At 27.8% G+C, this 26,008-nt stretch overlaps 1 protein-coding gene across 1 annotated transcript in view; it reads left to right on the top strand.

Annotated features, from left to right (window-relative positions):
* The first annotated feature begins 3,827 nt into the window (after nt 1-3,827).
* The window catches only part of LOC142321233 (uncharacterized), a 216,540-nt gene continuing 194,359 nt past the window's right edge, over nt 3,828-26,008 (top strand). Inside the window, exon 1 of the mRNA XM_075359228.1 lies at nt 3,828-3,963. Within this exon, the coding sequence (XP_075215343.1) occupies nt 3,922-3,963 (42 nt within the window). The 5' untranslated portion in view covers nt 3,828-3,921. The remainder of the gene's footprint in view (nt 3,964-26,008) is intronic.

Here is a 26,008-nt window from a genome sequence, read left to right as displayed (position 1 = left end):
TAACAAGCCCTCATTGAGAGCTTTTCAACTATTATCATAAGTATACTTATTTTCGTTGGTTCCAGAGTTATAGCCAAATAAAATTTTAATTAATGAAATGTTTGGACTTTGAAGGGGTAGGCCCGTTGTTAGAATCCGACTTCATACACATATATTTGTTTTAACTTTTTTTTTAATTTAAATGTATTGACTTATTAATATTAAAAAAGTCAGAAGTTATTAGCGAAATAAAATTTTATGTACTTTTCATTTAAATTCAAAAGTTTTACAATCGGAGAGGTTAATAATCAGTTATAAATAAATCAATATATTTAAATAAAAAGAAAAAAAAGTTAAAAATAGTTACGGATGCGACACGTTCTCATTTACGCTCCATAACTACTTGAGCGACGTGACACAAAATTCATATATAAATTAATATAAAATGCTGATACGGACACCACAAAAAAAGTGATGCAGGGTGGCGTTCACCACAATGTAACTGTGCACTTTATTAAAGAATTGGAGGATCGTATCTCACTTTCAAATGAAATAAGTTTAAATGGAGTGCAGCAAAAAATGTATATATGTAATTTAATAGGCGTACAAGGAAGTCATATTGTGTCCACATTAGATTCCTTTTTTGGTTTTGAGTTCATCTTCAGAATAATATTTTTTCACTTTGTCTTTTTTTCATTTATTTTTAATATTTGTTGTCGTTTATATTACTTTTTTAAAATTTAAAAATCTAAAAATTGACTAAGTAAACTTAGTTAAGTTTCATTCAGTAAGTAAACAACTGGACCGATTTATTTTAATTAATAAGATTATCAGATGATGGTGCTTATATGGTTCATCCATTTTACTAAGACAGCGTAAAACTTTCTGCTTTCAGTAAGAAAAATAATTTGATAAAAACTATTTTAATTTCTAAGTCGTTTACTAAAATTGCGAGAAAATTTTAATAAATGATAACTGGTATTTCATAATATGCAGGAAAAATAAGGGTATCTGAAAAAAACTGGCAGCTAGAGTACATATATTGATAATCTAATTACGATTTCTGTTAACTCAAAATACCATAGATTCTATGTATATACCTCGCCTTCTCTTCAACCACTAGTTTTATCACGGTAATTTCTGAATATTTAATCGCTCATTATTTTTTTAAAGAATCATTTCATCAATATCTATCTAGTTAGGATATGAGCAGAAATATCTATATTACTGCATAAAAATACAAACATAACTAGATATGAAAAATTTTCTCTCTGTGAACAAAGTGGAACATCTTTATTTATGCTCTCCACCGAAATCTCAATACTATTATAAGGTATGCTTATTTGCGTTAACTCGGCTTGCACCTGATCACTTTTATATTGAAGTATTATATATTATCAATAAAACCTGTGAAATTATGGTTGATTCATTATTCTTTTATAAGACATACTACTATTTTTATTAAAAAATCTGATGTTGACCCACATGACTTCCTTATAGGCCTATTAAATTACATACACACATTTTTAAAAGTACATAAAATTTTATTTTATAAATAACTTCTGATACTTTTTCACTTATTTTTTTTATTATTATTATTGAATTATTATTTATCGTAAACATTTTTTTACAATCAGAGGTTAATAATTATTAATAAATTAATATATTTAAATTAATAAAAAAAGCTAACAAAGGAGTCTGATTCGTACGATGTGCCTTCCCTTTATAAGATCAGAATAATTTCATTAATTAAAATTTCATTTGGCTGTAACTCGGGAACCAACGAAAATAAGTACCACTTATGATAATAATTGAAAAGCTCTCAATGAGGGCTTATTACTGCAGTTAAGAAAAAATCCATATTTTTTGGGGGATTTTAGGCTTTTTTGGACACTTTTGGTCCAGTCGATTGCAATCAAAAGGGGAGGTGCACAAGCAGATGTTATAACAGTCCTAAATCCAAACTTTCAACATCCTACGGGTAATCAATTTTGAGTTACGCGAAATACGATTATACGTCTCTCGATGTACAGGCGTCACCCCGAAACTAGTCAAAATGGCTTCAGGTATGGTGTAAATGGATAATTCCGTTGAAATCTGAAAACCGAAATTTTTTGCGATCACAATGCTTCCTTTACTTCATCAAGAAAGTAATAATAACTTAAAGTGAAAGAAAAAAATATTTTAAAGCGTTTAAAATAATATTATTATTTACTGAATCGATAAACATACAACTTAAAGACAATATTTTCATTCATTTTTTCAAATTGTTCAATTAATTTTTAAAACCAGCCTTTGTTAAATGTGTAGTATGCATTCCTTAAAAAATTTTTGTTCTTCTTACATGTAACTAATTTATTTATAGAAATAAAAATATCCAGAGTAAGCAAAAAGTTTGATTAATAACATATCACGTTAGTAATAACATAAAGTTTATCTAGAATATGACATCTTGTATGAAAAAAGAGAGAAACTTGCCAAGTTCCAGAATATCTGCAGAATGATGCACTGAAGTTTAAGGAATAAAAAATTGGAACCAAAACTTTGCCGAAATTTTATTATGTAGGTTCACTGTATTAACGCGTCGTTTGTTAACGAGTTTGAACATGCTCAAAACAAAACTTAAATTGAACACAGACCGCTAAAATGGAGTATTACAGTTCACTGGGCTGCACAGTTATAGGTACAGAAATACGAGTATTATAGTATACGGGAAGAATTAAGAGTTTAGTCAATAAACGAAAAAAAAAAGAAATAATTGGAGTTAAATGCAGTCATTTAATCATGATATATTCCGTTAATTATTATCAGAAATTGTGTTCTAAAACGGAAATGGGTGTTGAAAGATATACGAGAAGATTGGTTATTGGAAACACGTTACCAGCCTAATCTTTTGAGAAGATAACTAACCAGTATTATTTTCTGTAAATGAAAGAAAGCTGCACGGCATATTTTTTTTAATTTAAGAAAACATTATAGCATTTATTTTCTTATATGGCAATTATTAATTTTATTTTCTAACCATTAACCTTTATGTAAATGTAATAAATTAGAGTTAGGCTCTTATTTTTCTCATGTTAATATATCAGGGTAAATTACGTCGAAAGAAATTTGATGATGAAAATTTTGAGAATAATTTGGTTAATTCAGTAAAAATGTTTAACAACGAAGATAAGAAAAGTGGAACGAAAGTGTACACTTTTTATTATGAAATTATTTTAATATGCACAGCTTTATATTAAAACCTGTAAATGTCTCAATTTTAATATAAACATGAACTCGGAAAAATAGCAGTTTATAAACTAAACATTAAAACAAGTATCGTTCAGTTTTATAAATAGTTATATTAGAATTAAATTAAGATGTCGTAAGTGCGTGCGTATATGAAACATAAAAAAAAAAAAGATACGGGAAGAAAAGTTTCGAGCAGTTTATTCACTAGCCTGTTAAAGAAGGCAAAGTTGTGAGACCATTTATTTTAATTTTATTATCAGTTTATTGTTGGATCGGAGCGAAGTGCAAGTCAAACACCTTGTCGGTTCGAAACAAGAGTCGGCAGCGACCAGACAAGGAAACCTGCGCGTTGTTCTCGCTAAGATATCTCTTAGATCCCGAAATCGCGATTGGTGGAGGTATACGATGTAATAGGACAGGATTGGTCCGATTATTGCTGATGAAATGTGAATTCTTTTCTTGTTATTTTTTTATAAGGATTACAATAATTTCTTTATCAGGGGACGGGAGACCACGCCTCGTATCGCGATTGGATACCTGATTTGTGGTAGGGGTATGCCTGCCCGGCGGAGCTCAGTTCTATGCTGTCCGTGGGCCTGCGCACGTCTCTGTTAGTAACGCTGTGTGTTCTGTTTCTTTTTCAACTCGTGCACCAGGAAATCTGTCAAAATTAGGGTCAAAAATCGAGAACCCGTGCCGGTCTATCAAATGGAGATGGACCATAGGGACAGCGATCTAGAGGGAAGCGTTGTAAGTACTTTTTCATTATAAAATAATAAGTATTAAACATCTGTGTTAAATCATAACCTCTATTCTAAGTGCGTTCATTAATAACCAGCAGATCGTGTCTTTCTTAACAGAAAAAAACCAGCAAATAACAGTTCATTGTTTCTTGTTATGTACTTTAATTCACGAAATTATTTATATTTTTTAGTTTCACTAAACAACTTTTACTAAATAATGTTTACAGGTGAATATAAACACAAGTATTGTATTTCTACATATTTGATTCTGAAGTATTGGCTTAATTTTGTCATTGCAAAAAATACACCTAGATGTAATTTTGCTATAGCTTGTTTATTTTTTATTAAATACTGTAGGACTGAAATATGTTTAAAAAACAAAACAACTAATCTTTTTAATGGTTGTTTACAGTACTTTTCCATACCTAAAATAATTTTTTCTGCGCTATTATCAACGTATTCGTTTTAAGACACTAGGCTAATCCCAATTAAAAGAAAAAATAAGCTTATATTATTTAGGTTTTGTTAATTTTTCTATCTTAGTACTATTACAAACACAGTTTTGTAGTCAACAAAGGTGTCATAAAGAAATTTCTTTATTGTTAACAGTTTTTCTTGTTATTAAACATAAATATTTTATGTTTAATAGTAAATTATCAGGTAAAAATTTAATCTTTCAGATCTAATTTTTCAACACTTATTTTTGCTTTATGTAATATTACATGTTTTTTTAATTTTTTTAATATGCATAGCTAAACGTAAAAAAGGTGTCATAAATGCTCATAAAAAAAAACATTGATTTTTTTTCAAATTTCTTTCCATATATTTCAATATAATTAGATATGATTAGGCCTATCTATTTTAGAATTTGTTTAAATCTATTAAAATTATTTTACGTTACGATACTATAATTAATTAAAATACTTAATTACATTTATCAACTAAAGACATAAACATTGATAAATATATGTAGGCTTTATATTAATTAATTATAATAGTTTTAACGGTAGTTAAATTGCTTTAATTGAATTATGAATAGATTACACGGATAAATTAATTTATTTATTGGTCTAATAAAAATTTATAATTATTATTGAAATAAAACTGTTTACAATGTAATAATGAATTATATTTACATGTAATAGTTAACTTTTATAGGTTAGTTATTATTTAATACCGTGTATCAGGCGTACGTCTAAATGGTTTATTTGATTTTATTACTTCTTTAATTGTAGCAATCTGTTTTTATTAGTTATTCAACGAACGTTATTCAATTTACGGACAATGATAACAATTTATTTATAATATTTGTTACGTGTCGGATTGATATTTAGATAAAGGAAATGCACTGTTTAAAGTAATTTACGATAATTTTAGCAGTATTACTGTAGGAATCTGTTGAACGGGACATAAATATTTTATTATACAGTAGCGGTTTCTTTTATAAGTTTTTTTTTTGTATCAAGTTAGACTAAATGCAATGTGCGTTGCTCACTTTGTCATACAACATTCTAAAAAAGAAGAAGCAAATGCTAAAAGGTTACTGTCTTGTCTTGTCTTGTGATTGTGTTCTTTGAAGTTGTTTGTCGCACTATTACGGTTCTTATAATATTGTCTTTCGCTATTCAGTAGTTTTCATCTTATCTCGATTTTAATATAAATTTATTTCATTTTCCAGTTTCAAATGAACGATGAAATTTTATTTGTTTTACAAAACAAAATTATAAACATTAAAAAAAGGAATTTATAAAAATAGAAATTCATTAAAATCTTATTTATTAACGTAACGATTTTCTTTTTAACTTTGGCCGAAAAATTATACTTTTAAGAAATTGCTTTTAATTGCCTATTTTGACAGCAAACATATTTTCATTGTGGAGTAATTTTAATTAAATTTTAGTAAATTTTTACAGCAGAATTAAAATATGTTTTTAAAAATACTAATTTTATTTTAATCTAAATCAAAATTTTAATTACGTAGATATTGACTGCAAATATATATAAACGCAGTTGTATTTTTATGCATTTGTGTATTATATTTAAACAGTTTATCCTAATTGCCAATTAAACGTTCGAGTACGTTTTTTAAGCAATTTTCAAGCCAAAAAAATTTTGTTGAAGTAAATAAAAAAAAATTCAAACAAAATCATACTTTATTTTAAAATTAACTTTATTTATATTTTTTTTCATTATAATAAGCCGTATGAAGAATATAAATAAATAATATAATTTATAGCGTTCAAAAACGGAAGTTTATTATAGTTATTATATTTTCTAATTTTAATTTATGATCGATACAAATTTCACTTAGCCTATATATTTTTTTTGTTTTACACCAATGAAATTATCATTCTAATGAATTTCTTTAAATGAAATTACTGTAAGAAATCTTATTAAGCATCTTATCAGCAAAAAAATTAGTCCTTTACTATCAACTCATCAGCTAACCTATTAATGCACGATGTCCCATCCAGGAAAAAATTTTTTCAATGTCAGCAAAGTTGCGTTATACAAATCGATTAAGTTAAAACATCGTTCGTACGTTTTTTATTATACTTTTTTCTTAATTTTTTTTATCCTCAAATAAATTATATTCTTTTTTTAATATAATTTATATTGTCACCATTTTAATAATATATTTTCCACGCTATGTAACCTGTTTTCCTTGATTTTACTAGAAGTTTTTAAGTTACAAACCTTTTAGCAACTTAACTGTTTTTTTTTCTAGTTATGAAATAGCCTACAGTACTGTAATTTTATAATTCTTAATATAATACATTTAATTTAGCGAAATGTGTAATATTTCTAATTTATTTAAATGGAGCAAGTGATTTTATTAAATTTATAAATAATCTATATTGAATCCATATTATTTAAAACAAAGAATAAATAATAAAAAAAACGAAAACACTAAAAAAACTCTATATAAAATTTTGTAAAAACTTTTACTCAGATTCTATCGTTAATAAGACTACCAATTAATTATACTTTTTAAAGGTTTTTTAGGTACATTATTTTCTCATTTAAAAATTGATTGTTTTGTGTTTTTTACGTTCGTTTTTTTTAACTTTAGTGTAATCTCGTTTTCAGTAAAAAAAAAACACAATGAGCGAGACTAAAAAAAAATTGAGATTTTTGATTTGCTATAATAATTTATATAAATAAAAATATAATATTTGACACTAAAACTGTAACATTTATATTTAATGTGGCAAATTTTCAACCAGTACTTTTAATATTTTAGTAAAGATTTTTAATTTTTTTTTAATTTAATCTTTAAGAATTTGTATTTTAATAATTTTTCTTAAAACTGTGTAACAATATGTTTTAAACGAAACAATTATTAGAATTCATTTTAAAATATTTCTATCTACTATAAAAATGAGTCAGATGATCTTATGTAGATGACAATTCTATTGATTTTTATTAAAAGATTTTTAACTATTGTTTCTTAATGTAGCGAGTTGAAAATGAGTATAATATACTGATTTGAAAAGAAAAGAAATTGGAAAATTATGTTTAGTATTCTTAAAGTAAATGATAAATTCCGTAAAAAGAATTTCTCCAACAGAAATCAAATCAAACTGTTCGTCCGGACCACTAAGAATCACGTTTGCGTAATAGTTTGGATCTTCTTTTGTTTTCCCAATATTTTTTCGCTCTGTTGTTTTTCTTCCTCAGTCCATTTTCTTCTAATACTCCTCTTACCCTTCTTCTCTGGAAACTTCCAGAGAAGTTATTATTAATATCTAAATAATTACTTTGAAACGGTAATTTTAATAGTTCTACTGTTATAAAAGTTAAATACTTGTTTTATTAATCTGTTTTCGCACATTCTGTATAAATACTCATAAAATTGTAATATTCTTCTCTGGATGGTGTCTTTTATTTCTGTATATTTGTAAATTTCTGTTTCACGTTTTAGTTTATAAATTCCGTATTGGAAATCGGATCCATATATCTTTCTTAAAAATTTTTTTTTGTATAATAAAAAAACCAAAGTTGTTTTTAGTTTTATGATTTTAATAATTACATGAAAATTATGTTTTAATTTCAATAAATTTTACACAGGTTTATTCAGTGTCATAAATATTTTAACCACCTATTTATTGGAACCAATATTAATTATTGTGTGTGGTTGTGTGTGTTTATATATATATATTTTATATAAAATAGCCTCTATATATTATTAAACATGACAATTCCAGTAAAAAAAGTTTGACAATTAAGGAAATTAAATTTCCTTAAATTATTTCAGTATGACCAAACGTAAATTTTGCTTTAATTTTTATTTATATTTTTTGAAGTATGTAAGATTAGAAAAATTCCATAAAAGTAAAAAAAATACATAGATTACAAAAAACGTCTCTGTAACGTATTTAATTTAGTAGTTTTATGGAAGTCAAATGACATTATAATTAGTAGTAGTAATAATCGATAACAAAAATAATAATAAGTTTAATTATTTCAATACTTACAATAAATAGAAAGTATTATTATTGTTATAGTAAAATCCTAATTCAATCATTATCTAAAAATAGTTTAGTACTGTTTATTGTATACTATATATATATATAAAAGTAATAATCATAATTGATTTTGTCTCTGTAAATCTATAGACTGTGGAAAAGAATTTAATGTCGTTAAAAATTTCTTTGTCTAGTGCCTATTGTTTGCCGTTATAATAAATACAAGTGACCACCCCACTTATATAGCGTAGTATTTATGCCAGAAATTTTAACTACTGCCATCATAATATAACTTTTCTCGATGTTGACTATAATGCTATCGTTTTTTTTTATTATTATCGTTTTAAACATATAAAGTTCTTTATTATTCGGTATTCCTACATATATAAGTAATTTTTTCTTCGATATTAATTTTATTTTTTAATGCAAAGTTTGTTTTCTACGTTGGGTCGATCCATTATTTATTAGTGATAATTTCATTTTTTCTCGTGGTTCTATCTTATATTTATTCTTGTTAACTTTTGTAATAACTGAATAGAAAAAATAAAAATGGCTGTGGTTTCAGTTTGTTTTCCTTATGAATCATCTAATTGTTATGCAAAGGTATCGATAACGGTCCCTTATTGTTAATTACACCTCATAACGCAAACTATTTTTTACGGATACTGTACGTTAATTTTTTATTTAAATACATTTATATTTTCTATAAATATAATTTTTTTGGTGAACAAAAAAAGATGAAGAAAAACTTTTATAATTCATTTAATTATGCCAAACAAAAAATTAAAACTTTAAAAAAAAACTACGTTAAATGTAAATTTTTTACAAAAATAAAAAAAAACAGAATATCGTTTATTTTTTACTCTATTACATTTTGATGTAAAAAAACATTTTTATATTAGTTCATTCACCTGCTTTTCACATTATCAAATAAATTAATGACTACTATAATTTTTTTTATGTTATTTTTTCAGAATTATTAAATAAGTAAATATGCTTTGATATAAATTAAATTATTTTTCCAATAATTCAGGGCGTTCAAGAATTACGCATTCGTTCCATCCCTTTTTATCTCTTGCAGATTGCACCTCTACAGAACAACACAAATAGCGCACCAAACCTCCTACTGGTCATTAACCCGTTATTACCGGAAAATATTTATATTTTGTTTGTTTCAATACGTAACTGAAAGTGCAATATTTATATATGACGAAAGAAACTGCTGTGATTTTTACAAAGCTCACTCGTGTTTAAATAATCTTTTAAATTTTATTTTTGTAATTTAAAACAGATACTTATATGAAGGTGAAAAGTGTTAACGAATCTATTAGAATTAAGAATTCTATAATCAGGCGCCTAAATTACTAAATACCATAAAATATATAGCCTGCAATTTCTGAAATTTTTTAAGTATTTTTAATAAACAGAAATTTTAAAGGTACGGCTTAAATTTGAATCTTAAATTTTGTAAGTAAAATTATTTAACTGTGGTGTATTTTTGTATTCTTATAATTTTTTGTTCATTCTTTATAATTTTTTTTTTAAGTAATGTTTTCCTATTATTTTAATATTTCGTACATTTATTTATTTAACTGTGGTAAATTGTGCGAAGCTCGTCTGTTATAAAATGTCCTAATATAGGACGCAGCGCGCTATTGGTGTAATGATTTTATACGCAGATACTTGGCGCGTAATTCGGGACCGCCGATGATTTAATATTACAAACATGTCACACATTATAAAATGCGCCTTAATAAATTTATTGTTAATCCATCGATTTTTCTCAATAGAACTTCCATATGACTGACTGATTTGGATAATCGGTTATAAATTAAAAAAAACTGCCTGGTTCAGCGGTTATATTTTATCCTCTAAATGTCTTTAAAAAAAACTGTCGAGTACTCTAGGTGTCTTAACATGTAACCTACTAGCTTTGTTTCCTCCTACTTTTTTCTTTTTTAAACTTTCTATCATAAAATCTTGAATAGACCTGTTATATTTAATTTCAATATTTATTTTATTATTCTGTTATTTTCGGATATATTTCGTAATCTAATAAAATATGATAACCAATATGAAGTGTTAATAGCTTAATTATTCGTGAATATTTGTACGTCAACTAATATACGGTAACAATAAAAGTTAGCTCTAGAAAGCTAAATTTGGTTCAATTTTAAATTCGATAATCAGTGTTCTACTGTAAAAAAATTTTACTCCTAGATTAAAATTAAAAGTTTAGCCAGCGTACCATTTGTTTAGTACAATATATTCATTTATTTATGTATTTTTATTTAATAATTTTATTTATAAGTGTTTTCTTTATGATAAAGAAGAAAAAACAGCGCTGGTAACTTTATTAATTTTATCATTATCATTAGTCTTATACAAAAATTAATGTCACTGAAGAATTAGAACTTAAACAAATACAGTAAGATTTTATTTAAAAAAAAAAATGTTATTTTTTAATTAATGAGTAAAGTAAGATATAGCTCACCTATCAGTGATAATAAAATAAAAATACTTAAAAACATAAGCATGTTGAATTAATTTAAATCTAAAAAAAATGGATTTAACAAGATTTTTTTTAGATCTGTACACCTCACTTTTAATCATTAGAATTATGAAAATGTATGTATGTATATAAGCATAATTTAGTGATAATGAAATGTAAATTGGGGTTTAAAAACCTGAAGAAGAGGTGTTAGATGAATCGGTGAAATTTAGAGAATGAGGAGGAGGAGGTAAAGAAGATTTTTGAGGAGGACATCGCAAGAGGTCTGAGTAAAAACGATAAAGTAAAAGAAAAAATAGAATAAGAATGGGAGAATGTTAAAAAGGAAATTCTTAAATCGGCAGAAGAGAACTTAGGTGGAACAAAGAGAACTGGTAGGAAACCTTAGATATCGGAGGATATGTTGCAGGTGATGGATGAACGTAGAAAGTATAAGAATGCTAGTGATGAAGAAGGTAAGAGGAACTATCGTCAATTAAGAAATACTATAAACAGGAAGTACAAATTAGCGAAAGAAAAGTGGATTAAAGAAAAGTGTTCAGAAGTGGAAAGTGAAATAAATGATCATTGGAAAAAATAGACGGAGCATACAAGAAAGTTAAAGAGAATTTTGTTGTTCATAAATTCTAATGATGTGTTAACCAAATATGGTACACCGATTTATAATACGAAAGAAAAGGTTGATATTATGGAATATACTGAAGAGTTATACGAAGGAAATGAATTAAACTGGTGTTGTACAGGAAGAAGAGGAAGTCAAAGAGGATGAAAAGGGAGATATAATACTGAGATCTCAATTTAATAAAGCATTAAAAGATTTGAATATCAGAAAGGTTCCTGGAATAGACGGGATACCTACAGAATTACTGCGTAGTGCAGGTGAGGAAGCAATAGATAGATTATACTAACAGGCGTGTAATATTTACGAAAAACGGGAACTTCCATCAGATTTCATAAAGAGTGCTATTTTCATGAGAAGGACCAGATAAATATGAAGAATACAGAACAATTAGCTTAACTACTCGCACATCAAAAGTCTTAGCAAGAATTCTGTACAGAATGATTGAGAGGAGAGTGGAAGAACTCTTAGGAGAAGACCAGTTTGGTTTCGGTAATAGTATAGGGACAAGGGAAGCAGTTTTAGCGCTCAGATTAATAGTAGAAAGAAGATTAAAGAAAAACTATCCAACATAGAAAAACAATCCACATTTATAGATTTAGAAAAGGCATTTGATAACATAGGCTGGAATAAAATGTTCAGCATTTTGGAAAATTTAGGGTTCAAGTATAGAGATAGAAGAACAAGTGTTAACATTTACAGGAACCCAACTGCAACAGTAATAATTGAAGAACATAAGAAAGAAGCCATAATAAAAAAGTGAGTCCGACAAGGATGTTCCCTATCCCCGTTACTTTTTAACCTTTACGTAGAACTAGCAGTTAATGATGTTAAAGAACAATATAGATCCGGAGTAACAGTGCAAGCTAAAAAGATAAAGATGCTAGGATTTGCCGATGATATAGTTATTCTAGCCGAGAGAATAAAAAGGTTTAGAAGAAACAATGAATGACATGGATGAAGTCCTACGCAAAAACTATCGCATAAAAAATAAACAAGAACAAAACAAAAGTAATGAAATGTAGTAGAAATAATGATGGACCACTGAATATAAAACTAGGAAGAGAGTAGATTATGGAGGTAGAAGAATTCTGTTATTTGTGAAGTAGAAGTAATCAAGTAGAATTACTAAAGATGGATGAAGCAGGAGCGATATAAAATGCCGAATAGCACAAGCGAAACGAGCTTTCAGTCAGAAATATAATTTGCTTACATCAAAAATTAATTTAAATGTCAGGAAACCATTTTTGAAAGTATATGTTTGGTGCATAGCTTTATAAGGAAGTGAACCTTGGACGATCTGAGTACCTGAGAAGAAAAGATTAGAAGCTTTTGAAATATGGTGCTATAGAAGAATGTTAAAAATCAGATGGGTGGATAAAGTGACAAATGAAGAGATGTTATAAATTGTTAGATGGATAAATTGATGAAGAAAGAAGTATTTGGAAAAATATCGTTAAAGAAGACAGAGACTTATAGGCCACATATTAAAGCATCCTGGAATAGTCGCTTTGGTATTGGAGGGACAGGTAGATGGAAAACATTGTGTAGGCAGGCAACGTTTGGAATATATAAAACAAATTGTTAAGGATGTAGGGGATATACCGAAATGAAACGACTGGAACTAGATAGGGAATCTTGGAGAGCTGCATCAAACCAGTCAAATGACTGAAGACAAAAAAGTATATAATGCGCGCGCGCACACACACATTATTAAATATATTTGTTATAAATTGGGTTCAGCTGTAGCCTATTTGTAGTTGTTTCACATAATTTTATCGTGTAGTTAGTTTTACGTTAAGAGCTAAATTGAAATTGTAGTCACAAGGCGCTAGTTACAATTTGTTTTTAATGAGTTAATTGACTAATTATCTAAAACACTGTTAGGAATAGGATAAAAAAATCTGTTAAATTCAAGGCAGTGACAGTTTTTATTATATAATTTTATTTTATAATGAACAGAATAAAAAAAAGCGCGTTAACAGAAAAATACTTTGTAAGGGTTGTTTATGTGTCATCAGGTCGTATAAGCGTAATTTATTAATCACGATACTGATGTTTGTACACGAATATTATTAAGGGATTACTAAAATTTTGTTGAGAGTTAAGGTAAAATTAACCGGGATTATTTAAATTTAATTTTTGTAATCGTCTTTAAAACTTTTTTCCTATTTATTTCTGTTATTTATTAGGTTATCGTCTTAACGATACTTTTACTTCTTTACATTTTACTTTTAAGTAGCATTCCTAAAGAAGCTTAAATTTTGTTAGAATTTTATGTATTTTAAGCGTAAAGAACTAACACTAATGAACTTTAAAGTAAAATATAATATATTAAATGGCGGAGTTATGGTAGAGTAAAAATATATATAGATGTATGTATATTTATGTGTGTACAATTCTCTGTTCTTATTAAATTATCTATTTATAGACATCAAAATAAATTCCATTTGTGAGGAAATTGCTGTTATTTTTCTGCATTAACAGGTTAAAAATTCCAGTTTTTAGTAATGTAACCCGGGATATTCAAAGAAAATAAGTTTAATTCTTAGGTTTTGAGGTCGCTATTTAATTGTTATGTTACGGAAAATTATAATATTATTTTCCCCCAAAAAAGAGGTAAATTAAAATTTTTCTTACATTTTTAATTACTGTTGTTTTTTCACAACAATTGTAATTTATTTATTTTTTTATATAAGCCTGCTTAAAAATAAAATGTTATGGAACTTTTATTATTTATGAGAAATTTAGAAAAAATATTTTAGGTTTAATGAAGCTATGCTTGTAAAATCAATAGGCTTAATAACTAAGCTTAGTTTTCATAAAATAATTTTCGTGTATCCGTAAAATCAGGCGTTTTTGGACCTAGTTTACTATAATTCACCGAGTTGATTGTAATCAAGGCGATGATGATAGATGGATTATCACCTTGGTGATAGATCAAGACGGTATTGGTTAGATGCTAATCAATAGATCCTATTGAATTTTTTTTTAATTTTTTTTCTTATTGTTGACGTATAAATAGAAGCTTTTATCTGCCTGTTATTTTAAACGGCTGGTTCGGTCTCTTTTATTCGATCGTAATATAATCCTTTTAACGTCTAGATTGACGTAGAATTAAAAGAATTTTTACATGTACGTATCCCGTTCAAAGGTAATATTTATTTATGAAATTTATTGCTAATTGGTGTAATATGTTTGTACGGTGTGTGTTTTAACGGATCAGCTGTAACGTAATTTTTTGTTTGTCAATGTTTAAATATATTTTGTTCTATTATAACCGGTGCAATATGTGTCCATTATGATTAATTCAATCCATTAATTATTTGTTTCATTGACCTATTGTTAAATGAACTCGATGAACGATCGACACATCAGTGAAATGTAGCGATTATTTTACGTAACCTAATTTCAAATTTTTTTATAGGCATAGATTTTTTTTATTGGGTTTGAATGTTCTTAACCAGAGTAATTTGTTAGATTAAATATGCGAATACTATATGTGAGGACGTGAGTGTAACAAAACCGTCAAACTCTAATTAAGGTTTTTAAGAGGTAAAATAGTGTCGATTAAAAAAATTAATATTATCTTGAGTTTTTCTGTTGTTTTTACAAATCGCTCAGTTATTGGTTCGAATTTTATTCTTCATCTCTTTTTGTTCTACTACATCCTAAATTATATGTTTCTAACATTACAATTTTTGAACTTCTCTGAGGGTACCTTCTACTAGCTAGATTACAAAATCAATTTGTGTTAATATATATGGTCCACCGACTTAGTTCGTCTCCACACGATTCTGTCTCATATTCATTTAAGACTTCTTTGATCCTCCCTTTTAATTTTCAACCTCTTTTGGCAACAACAGATTCCTTTTTGTTTTACCTATTATTCTAATTTCGATATCGTAAAGTTTTACAATAAATATTTCAAAAATGCCTTTTTAATTCTTAGTATCTATGTTTGATATTAGCAAATTAAATCTTCTGTATAAGAACTTTCTTTACTGAACTGCTTTTTATATGCGCATTATTGAAAGCCCTTATTTTTAATTTTACTACCTAAATAGCAAAATTCTTCCATTTTTAATGTTGCGCTCCCCTTAATAAAAGTACATTCCTCATTGTTTTCCTTTCAGTAAACGTTTTTTGACTAGTATTTAATTTCAGAATGAAATAAATTCTCTCCTAACAATACCATTTAATATTTATAATTTACCATTTCTTTCTGGTAGAAAAAATGTGCTATCAGCGTGTCTGAATTATTATTTTTTTAATAAAAATAATTAAACAAGAATTTTTAGTCACGTACATACTTATACTTGAAAAATACAAATATTTTACCGCGCAAAAATTATTATTAGCTTTATTATTACAATTAGAGAACTAATTGTATGTTGATAAAATATTGACTATCATTTATTTAAAGAAAAATATAAACTTGTTTAAAAAGTTCATTAAAATATCGGTGCTTCAAATTTCTTAGAGCTTATTAAACAATCGTTTAGTATGTACAATATTTTTTTAATAATGTATTTGTTCGACATTAGGCGCCATCTTATTTTTGTCCTTGAATCATACAAGTTAAAGTTTTTAATGCAATATTGTATAAAATAATCGACGCTTTGTTTTATTTAATGTTTTACGAAGTATTTTATTGAATATTTTTTTAAATATTTTGATTTTTCATCTAACATTAGGATATTTCAACAAAGAATTATTTTTATTACGATGTTTTTATCTTGCCGTTTACTTTTTCATTTTTTTATTAAGTTAATCGGGTTTAATTATAATACAATTTATTTGTTCGTTTCATTTGTAAAGAGTCTCATGAGAAATGGCTAGTATTTTGAAATATATTTATCGAAAAAGTTATAGAGTAAGTAAATTTTTTAATGACTTGTCCTAATATTTATTTTTAGCGAAATATTTTCGATTTTGAGGTCGGCAGAATCTGCCCTATTAGTTATAAAATAACTATTTAATTGAACGACATTATTTCATTTGTAATATAATATTATTAAGTGTTCCTTTTTTTCTTTTTAAAAAATATGTTAATTTTAAAAATATATTGGTTACAATATCACTTCATGTATAGAAATCTAAAGCGAATCTTCCAAAATCCTGATAATTCCTCTGGGAAACGTACTATACGTAATTAAAATGAATTAAATGATTATTTTCATCTAAATATCTTGTTAATATTAATCACATCTACCATTTTTTTTTAAATGCGCATATGAATTTCATTTTACAAACCTCTTTTGTTAATAATCTGATATTCAGGGGATTTGTTTTTTTTTGTTAAAATTTTAATGAAGTTTAAAATTTAATTTTTAAAGATTAGGCCTAATAAAATGCTTAATTAAATTTAAAATAAAAGGTATAATATCGATAATTAAAATAATTTGTTCGACTGATTTTGTTAGTAAATTATATTAACTTCATATTTCATTTTTGTTAGAAAATATATTTATTTTGGGAGTCGTTGTTAACTTTAGGCTACCTAACATTTTATTCGATTCATTTTCTTCCATTCATAACTGTAAAAAAGTAGGCTCACTGTAAGTAAAAATTTTGATGAAAATGTAACTATTTATTTCTCTTTTCTCCCCTCTCTCTCTCTCTCTCTCTCTCTCTCTCTCTCTCTCTCTCTCTATCTATATATATATAAGAAAACTTTAAAGAAGACCGAAATGGAATAGGTTTATCCATATTATCCCGAAAATGCCAAAAACATTTTATTTTGGATTAGGGAACATTCTAAATATAGAATAACGTTTATTTATTATTTTTTTCTTAATGGTCCGGTTCCCTTAAAAATTTTGTTTATCGTAAATCGTTATAGAGAAGTTTTATATGGTTTGCATAACATGATAAGATGATATATCCCGTTAATAAGTTAAAGAAATGATATATGTTTATAATTCAATAAATAGTCGGTAACAATTTGCAATAATGTTTGTTACATACATAGGTTATTTATAACCGACGCATTATAGTGATTTAGTTCCTTTTTTATTGAGGCTTTTACGTTTATCGCATTATTAGACACTATGGAATTGCTTTAGTTTTTTTCATTTTCACTTAACAATTCCTTCAGTAATAATCTTATTTCTAGCTGTTGTTAGAACTATATGGTTGTTATAGAATTTCTGTACGATATAACGATGTCGTTTATATACCTTGTTCTTTTTATCGTGTATTCTATTTTACGTTCGTATTTAATATTTGTTTATTTCTCTCTACTTTCACATTTTTTTATGCAATGATATATATAAAGATATTATGTTTTAACCCTTAAAGAATATAAATCGATATATTTAATTATTAAACAACTGAAATTAAATCACTTTTATGTTATTGTTTCTGACGATTAAAGATATGAATACGGTGATCTAGCTCCGCGAATGTTAAATATAACTCGAGTTATTTAATTTTTAATACCGGCCAGAATATTAATTACAATATTGAGAAAGAAACGCGTAAATAGAAATTCTTTTATTTATTCTATTATTTTCTCAGTGTATTAAGATTTTACATATAAAAGATGGTTAAACAGAAAAAGTCTTTAAAAAAAATTCGGCTTTTTAACTAGTTTTTAATCGGTGGATTTACATTAAAATTTTATTAAACAAGAAATATGATATGTATTATTTTTTATTTAAGTAAAATCTTATATATTAAAATATAACGTAGAATTAAAATCATATTGCAGGGTTTATTTTGCGTACGCCTCTCCGAAAAGTGTCATCTTTCTCAGACAAACAATACTTTATATTATAAATTTTATACTTTGGATATATTGCGATGAAAAAACGCTTAATTGATGTTCAGTAGGATTCAGATTCCTTCAATATACATTTATCTACTTATTGTAGTCAAATTGTGAAACTATACTCTGGCCGATGCCTATTGTAAATTCTACTGCGAATGTAAATGGATGTAGTCAACGTTTTAGATTAATACTCTGATTTTCTTCTACACATAAAAATATTGTAGAATTTTACTACTTTAATTTTTTTATAGTTCTGAGGTAAAAAGTTGGGATTATAAGTTTAAAATTAACGAAAATAATCAGCGTTTTATTATATTTTAAATATAAACAATAATTTTATCATTAAACCTAAATGTTTTATTCAGTATGCCTACTACTCTACTATTGACGAATGAAATCGTTTCTTAGACCGTGGTTTTTGTTAGATTAAACCGTTTAGGAAAAGGTATGAGATGTGTTTCTTTAAGTAAGTACATTTTGATATGAAAATAACAAATAAATCTTTTTTGAAAAAAAAAATATATTCGCCTCAAAGCCTGGAACTTTAATCTACATAATTAATAAAAATCTAAAAAATTTCCGCTTAAATTAAGACACTTGTATCGCGTGATCAATTTCTGTACTCCAGCTTAATAGAATTATGCCTCTTGAGAAGATAACCGTTGATGAACGGCTGTTTTGACGTCGTCATCGTCGTCGTGGCGCTAACCGCCGAGGTGCTGCTTCAAATCAGGAAAAAGTGGTGGTCGCCAGGTCACAGGCCTATACGGCGGATGATCAATTTCTTCCCGGTCAAATGATGGGTGAGATATTGGGTGCGATGAACGGCGCGTGGACATCATTATCATGAAGCAGCACGATTCTCGTGCTCAGCATGCCACTCATTCATCTCCTGTTTTGGATTACGCGTCGAAGTTTAGTCAAGGTCTTACAATATGTCTGGGCGTTTATCGTTTCATCCCAAGGCAAAGAATCAATAACCACCGTCCCGCAACACTTACTTACTAGCCAACGCCCGTCCTTGGCCGTTGAGCCATCTGGCGACGCGCTGACCAATAAATACGGATTTCTGTGAACGCCGGGCTTTCATCCAGCTGGGTTTGGTCCAGGAACGGACAATCTGTCAGGCGATCAGCATCCATCGTCCCGCAACCGCACAGCGGACACTCAGGAGACGATAGCACATAGATGCGGTGAAGGTGACAAGCAAGATAGTCGTGGCCAGTTTTTAGTCGGAAGGCAGCTACTCTGACCGCACGCGGGAAGCCGGGGTTGATAGGACCGTCAGTGACCGAAGTCTCTCATCTCCTACCGGCAAATACAAAACATCGGCTAAACTTTTTTTTTTTTTTTTGGTACTCAGTAAGCGTTTTTGGTATCAAGCGTGAGCATAACTTCCGATAATTGAAGCATTCAGACACGATTTCAGATAGAAAATTTCATGAAATTAAAAGAAAATTCATTACATAGTGATTACCGTAATAAACCGTCTATTCTTACAGACTTTTCCATTAACTCTTTGTATCAGGCCATCAGTAATGACATACGGTCGCCTACTTTGTGCCATATTGTGTGCGTTTGTACACAATATCGCCCTATACCCATTTTCTCACCATTATATCGGACATAGCGTTATCCCTGTACAATTCATTAATCTTTTTTTTAACCTCCGGGACCGCCGTTAGGTATTGCTTCAGAAGATGGGATGAATGACAATTTTTTTAGCGTGTAAAAATGACCGGGATTCGTATCCGGAAATTCTTTCTCTTTCTCTTTCTTTTAATAAACGAATTACAGCTCGAATTTCACAAGTGGGAGAATCATAGTCAGGAATGAAGCCGGAATTTGAAAAAAAAATCAAATTTTATCTTCGTTTCTTATCGAGTCTGTAATATAATCTGTAACCTATAAATATTACCAATGTTGTTATACACTAAAATAATAATAATAATTTTAAATTAGATATAAATTATTTTATCAAATGCAATTTGTACTTCCTATCAAATATTTACATTTCAAGTATTTTATCTTTGTTTCGGATATTTAAAGTATCGCTGTAATTAAGAAGAATTATATATGGTCTATAAGCGGTGAATTTAAAAGCTGTACGTTCTAATCTATCAGTAGATAAAATCGTTAATGATTCGTATTAAATGGGTAAATGGTTTTTATGAATCTAATATTGTGTGTAATATATATATATACATTTATGTATATCTGTGTTTGTGTGAAATTTTTTAATCTATATTAATTGGTTTATAATAACAATAAGACTAATAAATTTTAAGCGATTCATTGTATAAAAATTTTGATAAGTAATTACACTTTAAATGCGGATTAATTTCTTAATTTTGTCCTAAGAAGAAACAATGTCTCATATTTTATTACGAAATAATATTTAAATAAAGGGATAACATTATTTATATGTTTGTATTGTGTTCATACGCGTATATTATTTGTTGAAAGCTTACAGAAAGTTTAATATATATTTTTTTACAATTGAAAATTTTTTGTGGTTCAGTCCTTTTGTAGGTTGACAGGAAGGGCATCTGGTAATAAAAATCACGCTAAATCTCTTCCTCCTAATTACTACAAAGAAACTGGTGAAAATGAGCTTAAATAAGAAAAATATAATTTACGTGGCGTCTCGGCCTTTCATTCGGAGGTGGCGGGTTCGAATCCCGGTCAGGCACGGCATTTTTTTATACGTTACATTTCCATATCCCAAGCCTATGTAGCGATATCATCAAGCAAAAAAAATAAAAATAAAAATTACAAATTTTATGAAGAGTTAAGAAAACTTGAAAAAAAAATTTATGATTTTCTGTTTTTCGTCTCGACCTAGTTAACTTATATTTTCATTGTGTTTGGAAATTATTTACTTATAAAAAAATAGTGGTTTTAATATTTGGTTTGATGAAGGTAGAAAAGAATTCTTTTTTTAAAGAGCCGTATTTATTCATGAGGTTCTGAAAGTATTTATAATTTATTGTGATTTATTGAGAAACTTTTCGTTTAATAGATTAAATTATTGATTGATTAATTAATATTAAATACATAACGTATCAGTTAAATTGAGTAATGTGCAATGAAAAAAGAAAATACTAAGGGTTAATATTTGCACTTGTTCAGAACCATTAACGTCAATTTATTTACATCTACACCCAATACTCTGTAATGAAGGGGTAACTTTTACGTGTCAAATGGCTTTATTATTTAAGTAGTAAGATATAGATAACTATGATATTACTTGTAAGTTTTCATCGTTCGATATTTAGTAGTTTCCTGATAAATTGTTTATCAAACTGCAGAGGAGTTACAACCTTGTGACGAAGTTTGGCGGGAGATTGTGAACGACTGACCGAACAATAACAGTACAAACACCACTCAAATGAATATTCAAGTGCTAGACATCAAATTTAATTGTTGATCAGCTGTTATCGCCAACCTATGAAAAAATAAAAATATTTAATATGTTTTAGAAGGATGATTTTCAAATTTATTTTATATAAGTTTTAGAATTTGTATGTAAATAGTTCTGTTGAAAATCGTATCATTTTTCCGATCCAGTTTGTGTGTATTGTTTCTAATTAAAGTTGATCTCAAATTTTTGTTTAAATTTAATAAGCGTTATTTTTACAATTAAATTCTCTACAAAGTTAAATAGAAATCTTTATTTGTTTATTGGTAAATTAACAAAGTTTTATTATTCCAAATCTAAAAAAGTGTATTCACCGACAAAACCTTTTCGTGTTTTACCCCGTTTTTCTTAAAATCTAAGTGAGATGGAGGTCTGGGACCACTTTTGTTTAATTTCTTAGATAAAATACGGTATTGAAGAACAAAATTTACTCCACAAGTGGTACGCGAAGAATTTTAGTACGGTTTAATTTCACAAAGAGAGCAGAAAGCAGGGCTAAATGTTAAGAGCCGAAACTCGCTACTGAACCGTTTTCTGATCTATGTTTATATAAAATCTTTTCCTTATTTTTGGTTATAGAATCATCTTTCGAGAGATTTCCGTGCAGTTTGGAATCGTTCTGTGTGTAATAAATAATAAAATGTTAATTAAATAATCCTTCAAAACTATAGCTAAATTAACTGTTGCAGAGAGAAAAGTGTTGTAACGACCGTATACTAATACAAACTGATAAATATAATCGTGACCTATTACTTAGAAGAAACTGCCTACAAATCGTTTTCATGCGAAAGTTATTTTTAACTGGCGAGTAATGAAGATAAATAAATATTTAATCGTGTTTTTATTTTCAAATATCATTTCATTCATCAAGTAACAGTGGTTATTATCATTTTTATTCCGTAATAGATTTTGTTACTCCACTTATTGAAACAAACAAACATACTAAACCATATTTTTATTTTTCTGTTTAACCTCCGGAACCATCGTATGATATTACTTTAGAGGATAATATGTATCAATGTAAATGAAGTGTAGTTTTGTACAGTCTCAGGTAAAGTGATTTTAACTTTTTTAAATCACCACTCCTGTTTAAAATACATATCACTAGAAAAGTGAAAGTAGCTTACAACTAGAGAATTATTGATAGGCTAACAGGTAACTGGGTAAGGACAATGAAAAAATATAGATTATTAAGCCGTTTTAGTGTGAATATTTTTACAGCGTACTTTTCTTGTTTCATACGTGCTTAATACAAGATCGATTAAAGTGTAACAGAAAAGGATATTTTTTTTACGTGTTGTTCAATCTTTTGTTTTAAATTGAAAACTGAGTAGTAAAATAAAATTACATAATTAATAGAGAAGTGGTTAGGAAATAAAATATTACCGCATTCTATTATTTAATTTTATTACGAAACAAGTAATTAAGATTCGACCCACCCGACTGGATTGGTCTAGTAGTGAACTCGTCTTCGCAAATCAGCTGATTTGTAAGTTGAGAGTTCTAAGGCTCAGATCCTAGTAAAATCAGTTACTTTTATACGGATTTGAATACTAGATCGTGGATAGTGGTGTTCTTTGGTGGTTGGGTTTCAATTAACCATACATCTCAGGAACGGTCGACCTGATGCTGTACAAGACTACACTTCACTTACTTTCATACGTATCATCCTCATTCATCCTCTGAAGTAATACCTTACGTTGGTTTCAGAGACTAAACAGAAAAAGAGGTTATCCATTCCTGAGCTAAACAGAAAATGAAAAAAAAAGTAAAAGTAATAAGATTTTAAAGCATCTGGAAATATATATCATGATGAGGATTAGTGAATGAAATAATTATATATAGCTGAACTCATTCCTTCAGAACTGTTTGCTGATACCCTGAAAATATTTAAAAAGAATTGTTAATGAGGGAAATACGAATTTATTTATTTTACTGAAACGCTGGAAGATAAATTTATCATGTCGGTTAGCTTAGCGAATGTTTGCTATAGTCTCTTCAAATCTGATGTAATTCATTACTGTAAAATATTCTCTTTCTTATAGAGTAATTGAATAAAATAAATGAAATGTTAATTGCTGTTTTACAAAAGTAAAAACAGCAATTTTTCACTGCAGCAATAGAATCTTTCATAAAAGTAGCCTTACTCAAATATTTAGTGTTTTTTTCCCATTAGTTTCAGATTTTTCCAATGTTGCGCTGTTTAAGGTCTTCAGTTTCCTTTTCCGAATTAATTATTTAGTTGTCTAAATTATTTTAGACAATTTAATTTAGTTAGTAAGCATATTCAGTTTAATTTTTGTAACATCATATATCTGTACATACAATGTGCGAGTGAAAGTTACATGAATTAAATTATATAACTGTAAATGTATTTAGTAAATAAAGTATTGCATATTTGTTTTATTCTAATAATTGTAAATAATCATTGTTATAAAAACAGCGTAAATAATTCTTTTGAAAATTTACATGTTTTTCTAGTAAATTATACGTATTTTTACAATATTACTGAAATATAAAATAAATTTATACAAAACGCAATGACCGTGTGTAATGGGTGCGTGTTGCAGGAAAACGAATCGATAAATAGTATCGTGTAACATAACAAGATAGTTCGACTTGTAAAATTCATTTGGAGAATTTTTCCATTAATGTCAATATATGTTTTTTTTTTATATTTTAAAATAAAAAGAATAAAGAAGAATATTGTGTATACTAATATGTTACAAAAAAAATAATATATTTTATATTCTCTTTGAAGACTGTTACTGTTGATGTTAACAGTTGTAGCGCTTCAAAAAATTGTTAAATCATTTTTGATCGGGATTCTTGAATTAGTTGCTTTTAAAACTAATTTGTGTATTGTTTTTCAGTTAACAGTCAACTGTAAATCACATTTAAATGAATACAAAATCTGTATTGAAATTCGTAACGTCCGTCAAAATCTGTTGATAAATGAGCTATTTTTAAATCACGCACATGCTCTACGCGCGCGCGGACACATACACACACATTTATATACACAGTAGAATTTCAAGAAAATGTTTTTGACCTGCTACACATTTCTATATTATTTTCATAAATGTTCAATATTCAGATTAAATTATAGTTAAATGTTGTAAAATACGGGTCATAAATATTGGTAAAATGAAATTTTCGTTATAGGAAAGTAAAACTGCCATATGGCTGCTAGAATTTCAACAGTGTTCGTTAATAATATTCCACGGTTTTGCTAAGTTAGCAATATTTAAAATTACTTTTCAATCTATTAAAAACATTTTAATATATGTTACTAGCGGCCTCCGTGGCGCCAGTTGTAGCGTCTTGGCCTTTCACACGGAGGTCCTGGGTTCGAATCCCGGTCAGTCATGGCATTTTTCACACACGCCACAAAGCATTCATCTCATCCCCTGAGGAAAAAAAATTGCTTAACTGCGGACCCGGAGCTTAAAAAAAAAATTACTAATTTATAACCCTTATATTGGGCGTAATTTTGTCTACTTCTTGTAGGAGTATAATTTCTAGACTAAACGAGAAATTTAAACAAAAATTAATATACATATATTTATGTAAAGGTCGTTTGCAACATCACGCGAGAACCAATCGACCAATTGCTTTCAAATTTTCAGGATGCATTCGTGTTATCTCAGCAAAGGTTTAAGCCATAGATCGAGGCCCTGTCGGTTAAGTTGTAAATTTTTCCTCGTCAGAAGTCTGTATACTTTAGTTACTACAATTCTGTGTTTTGATGCTTAGTTTCTATAAAGCTTGAATACTTCAATTGTTATACATCAGTATTATTCTCACAACCATGATAATAACAAAAACGGCGGGAGCCTCTGGATAGACTGACCGGCTAGTATATATATATATTTTTTTTTTTATCAGGCTGTATGTAATGTATTATTTTACAATAGAAAGAAGTAAATAATACATTTGAATTTAGCTTCATAGATTATCTGCCCCATAATTTCTTACGATTGTTATGAATACAAATAATTTCAGATGTCAATCTGAGAGTTGTTATGTTTAATTTTATTGATGTCCCCTTTACATCGTGAGATGAGCAGACAGATGTCTGTTATAAGGCTGAATATTAACCGTCTTATAATAGATCTCAGAGATTGCTGATGTGCAATAGTTTTAAAGAATGTAACACGAAAAGGGTATATTTTAGAATTGCTTAACATGTCTGGAAGAGGACTACTTTCAGAATAGTTGGATTATTGTGTATAATATGTAATATCTGTTCGTCT

Source organism: Lycorma delicatula, chromosome 3 (assembly GCF_047948215.1).
Source record: "Lycorma delicatula isolate Av1 chromosome 3, ASM4794821v1, whole genome shotgun sequence".
NCBI classification, from domain to species: Eukaryota; Metazoa; Arthropoda; class Insecta; order Hemiptera; family Fulgoridae; genus Lycorma; species Lycorma delicatula.
The sequence above is the reverse complement of the archived record's forward strand: the minus strand, read 5'-3'. Positions and strand labels throughout refer to the sequence as shown.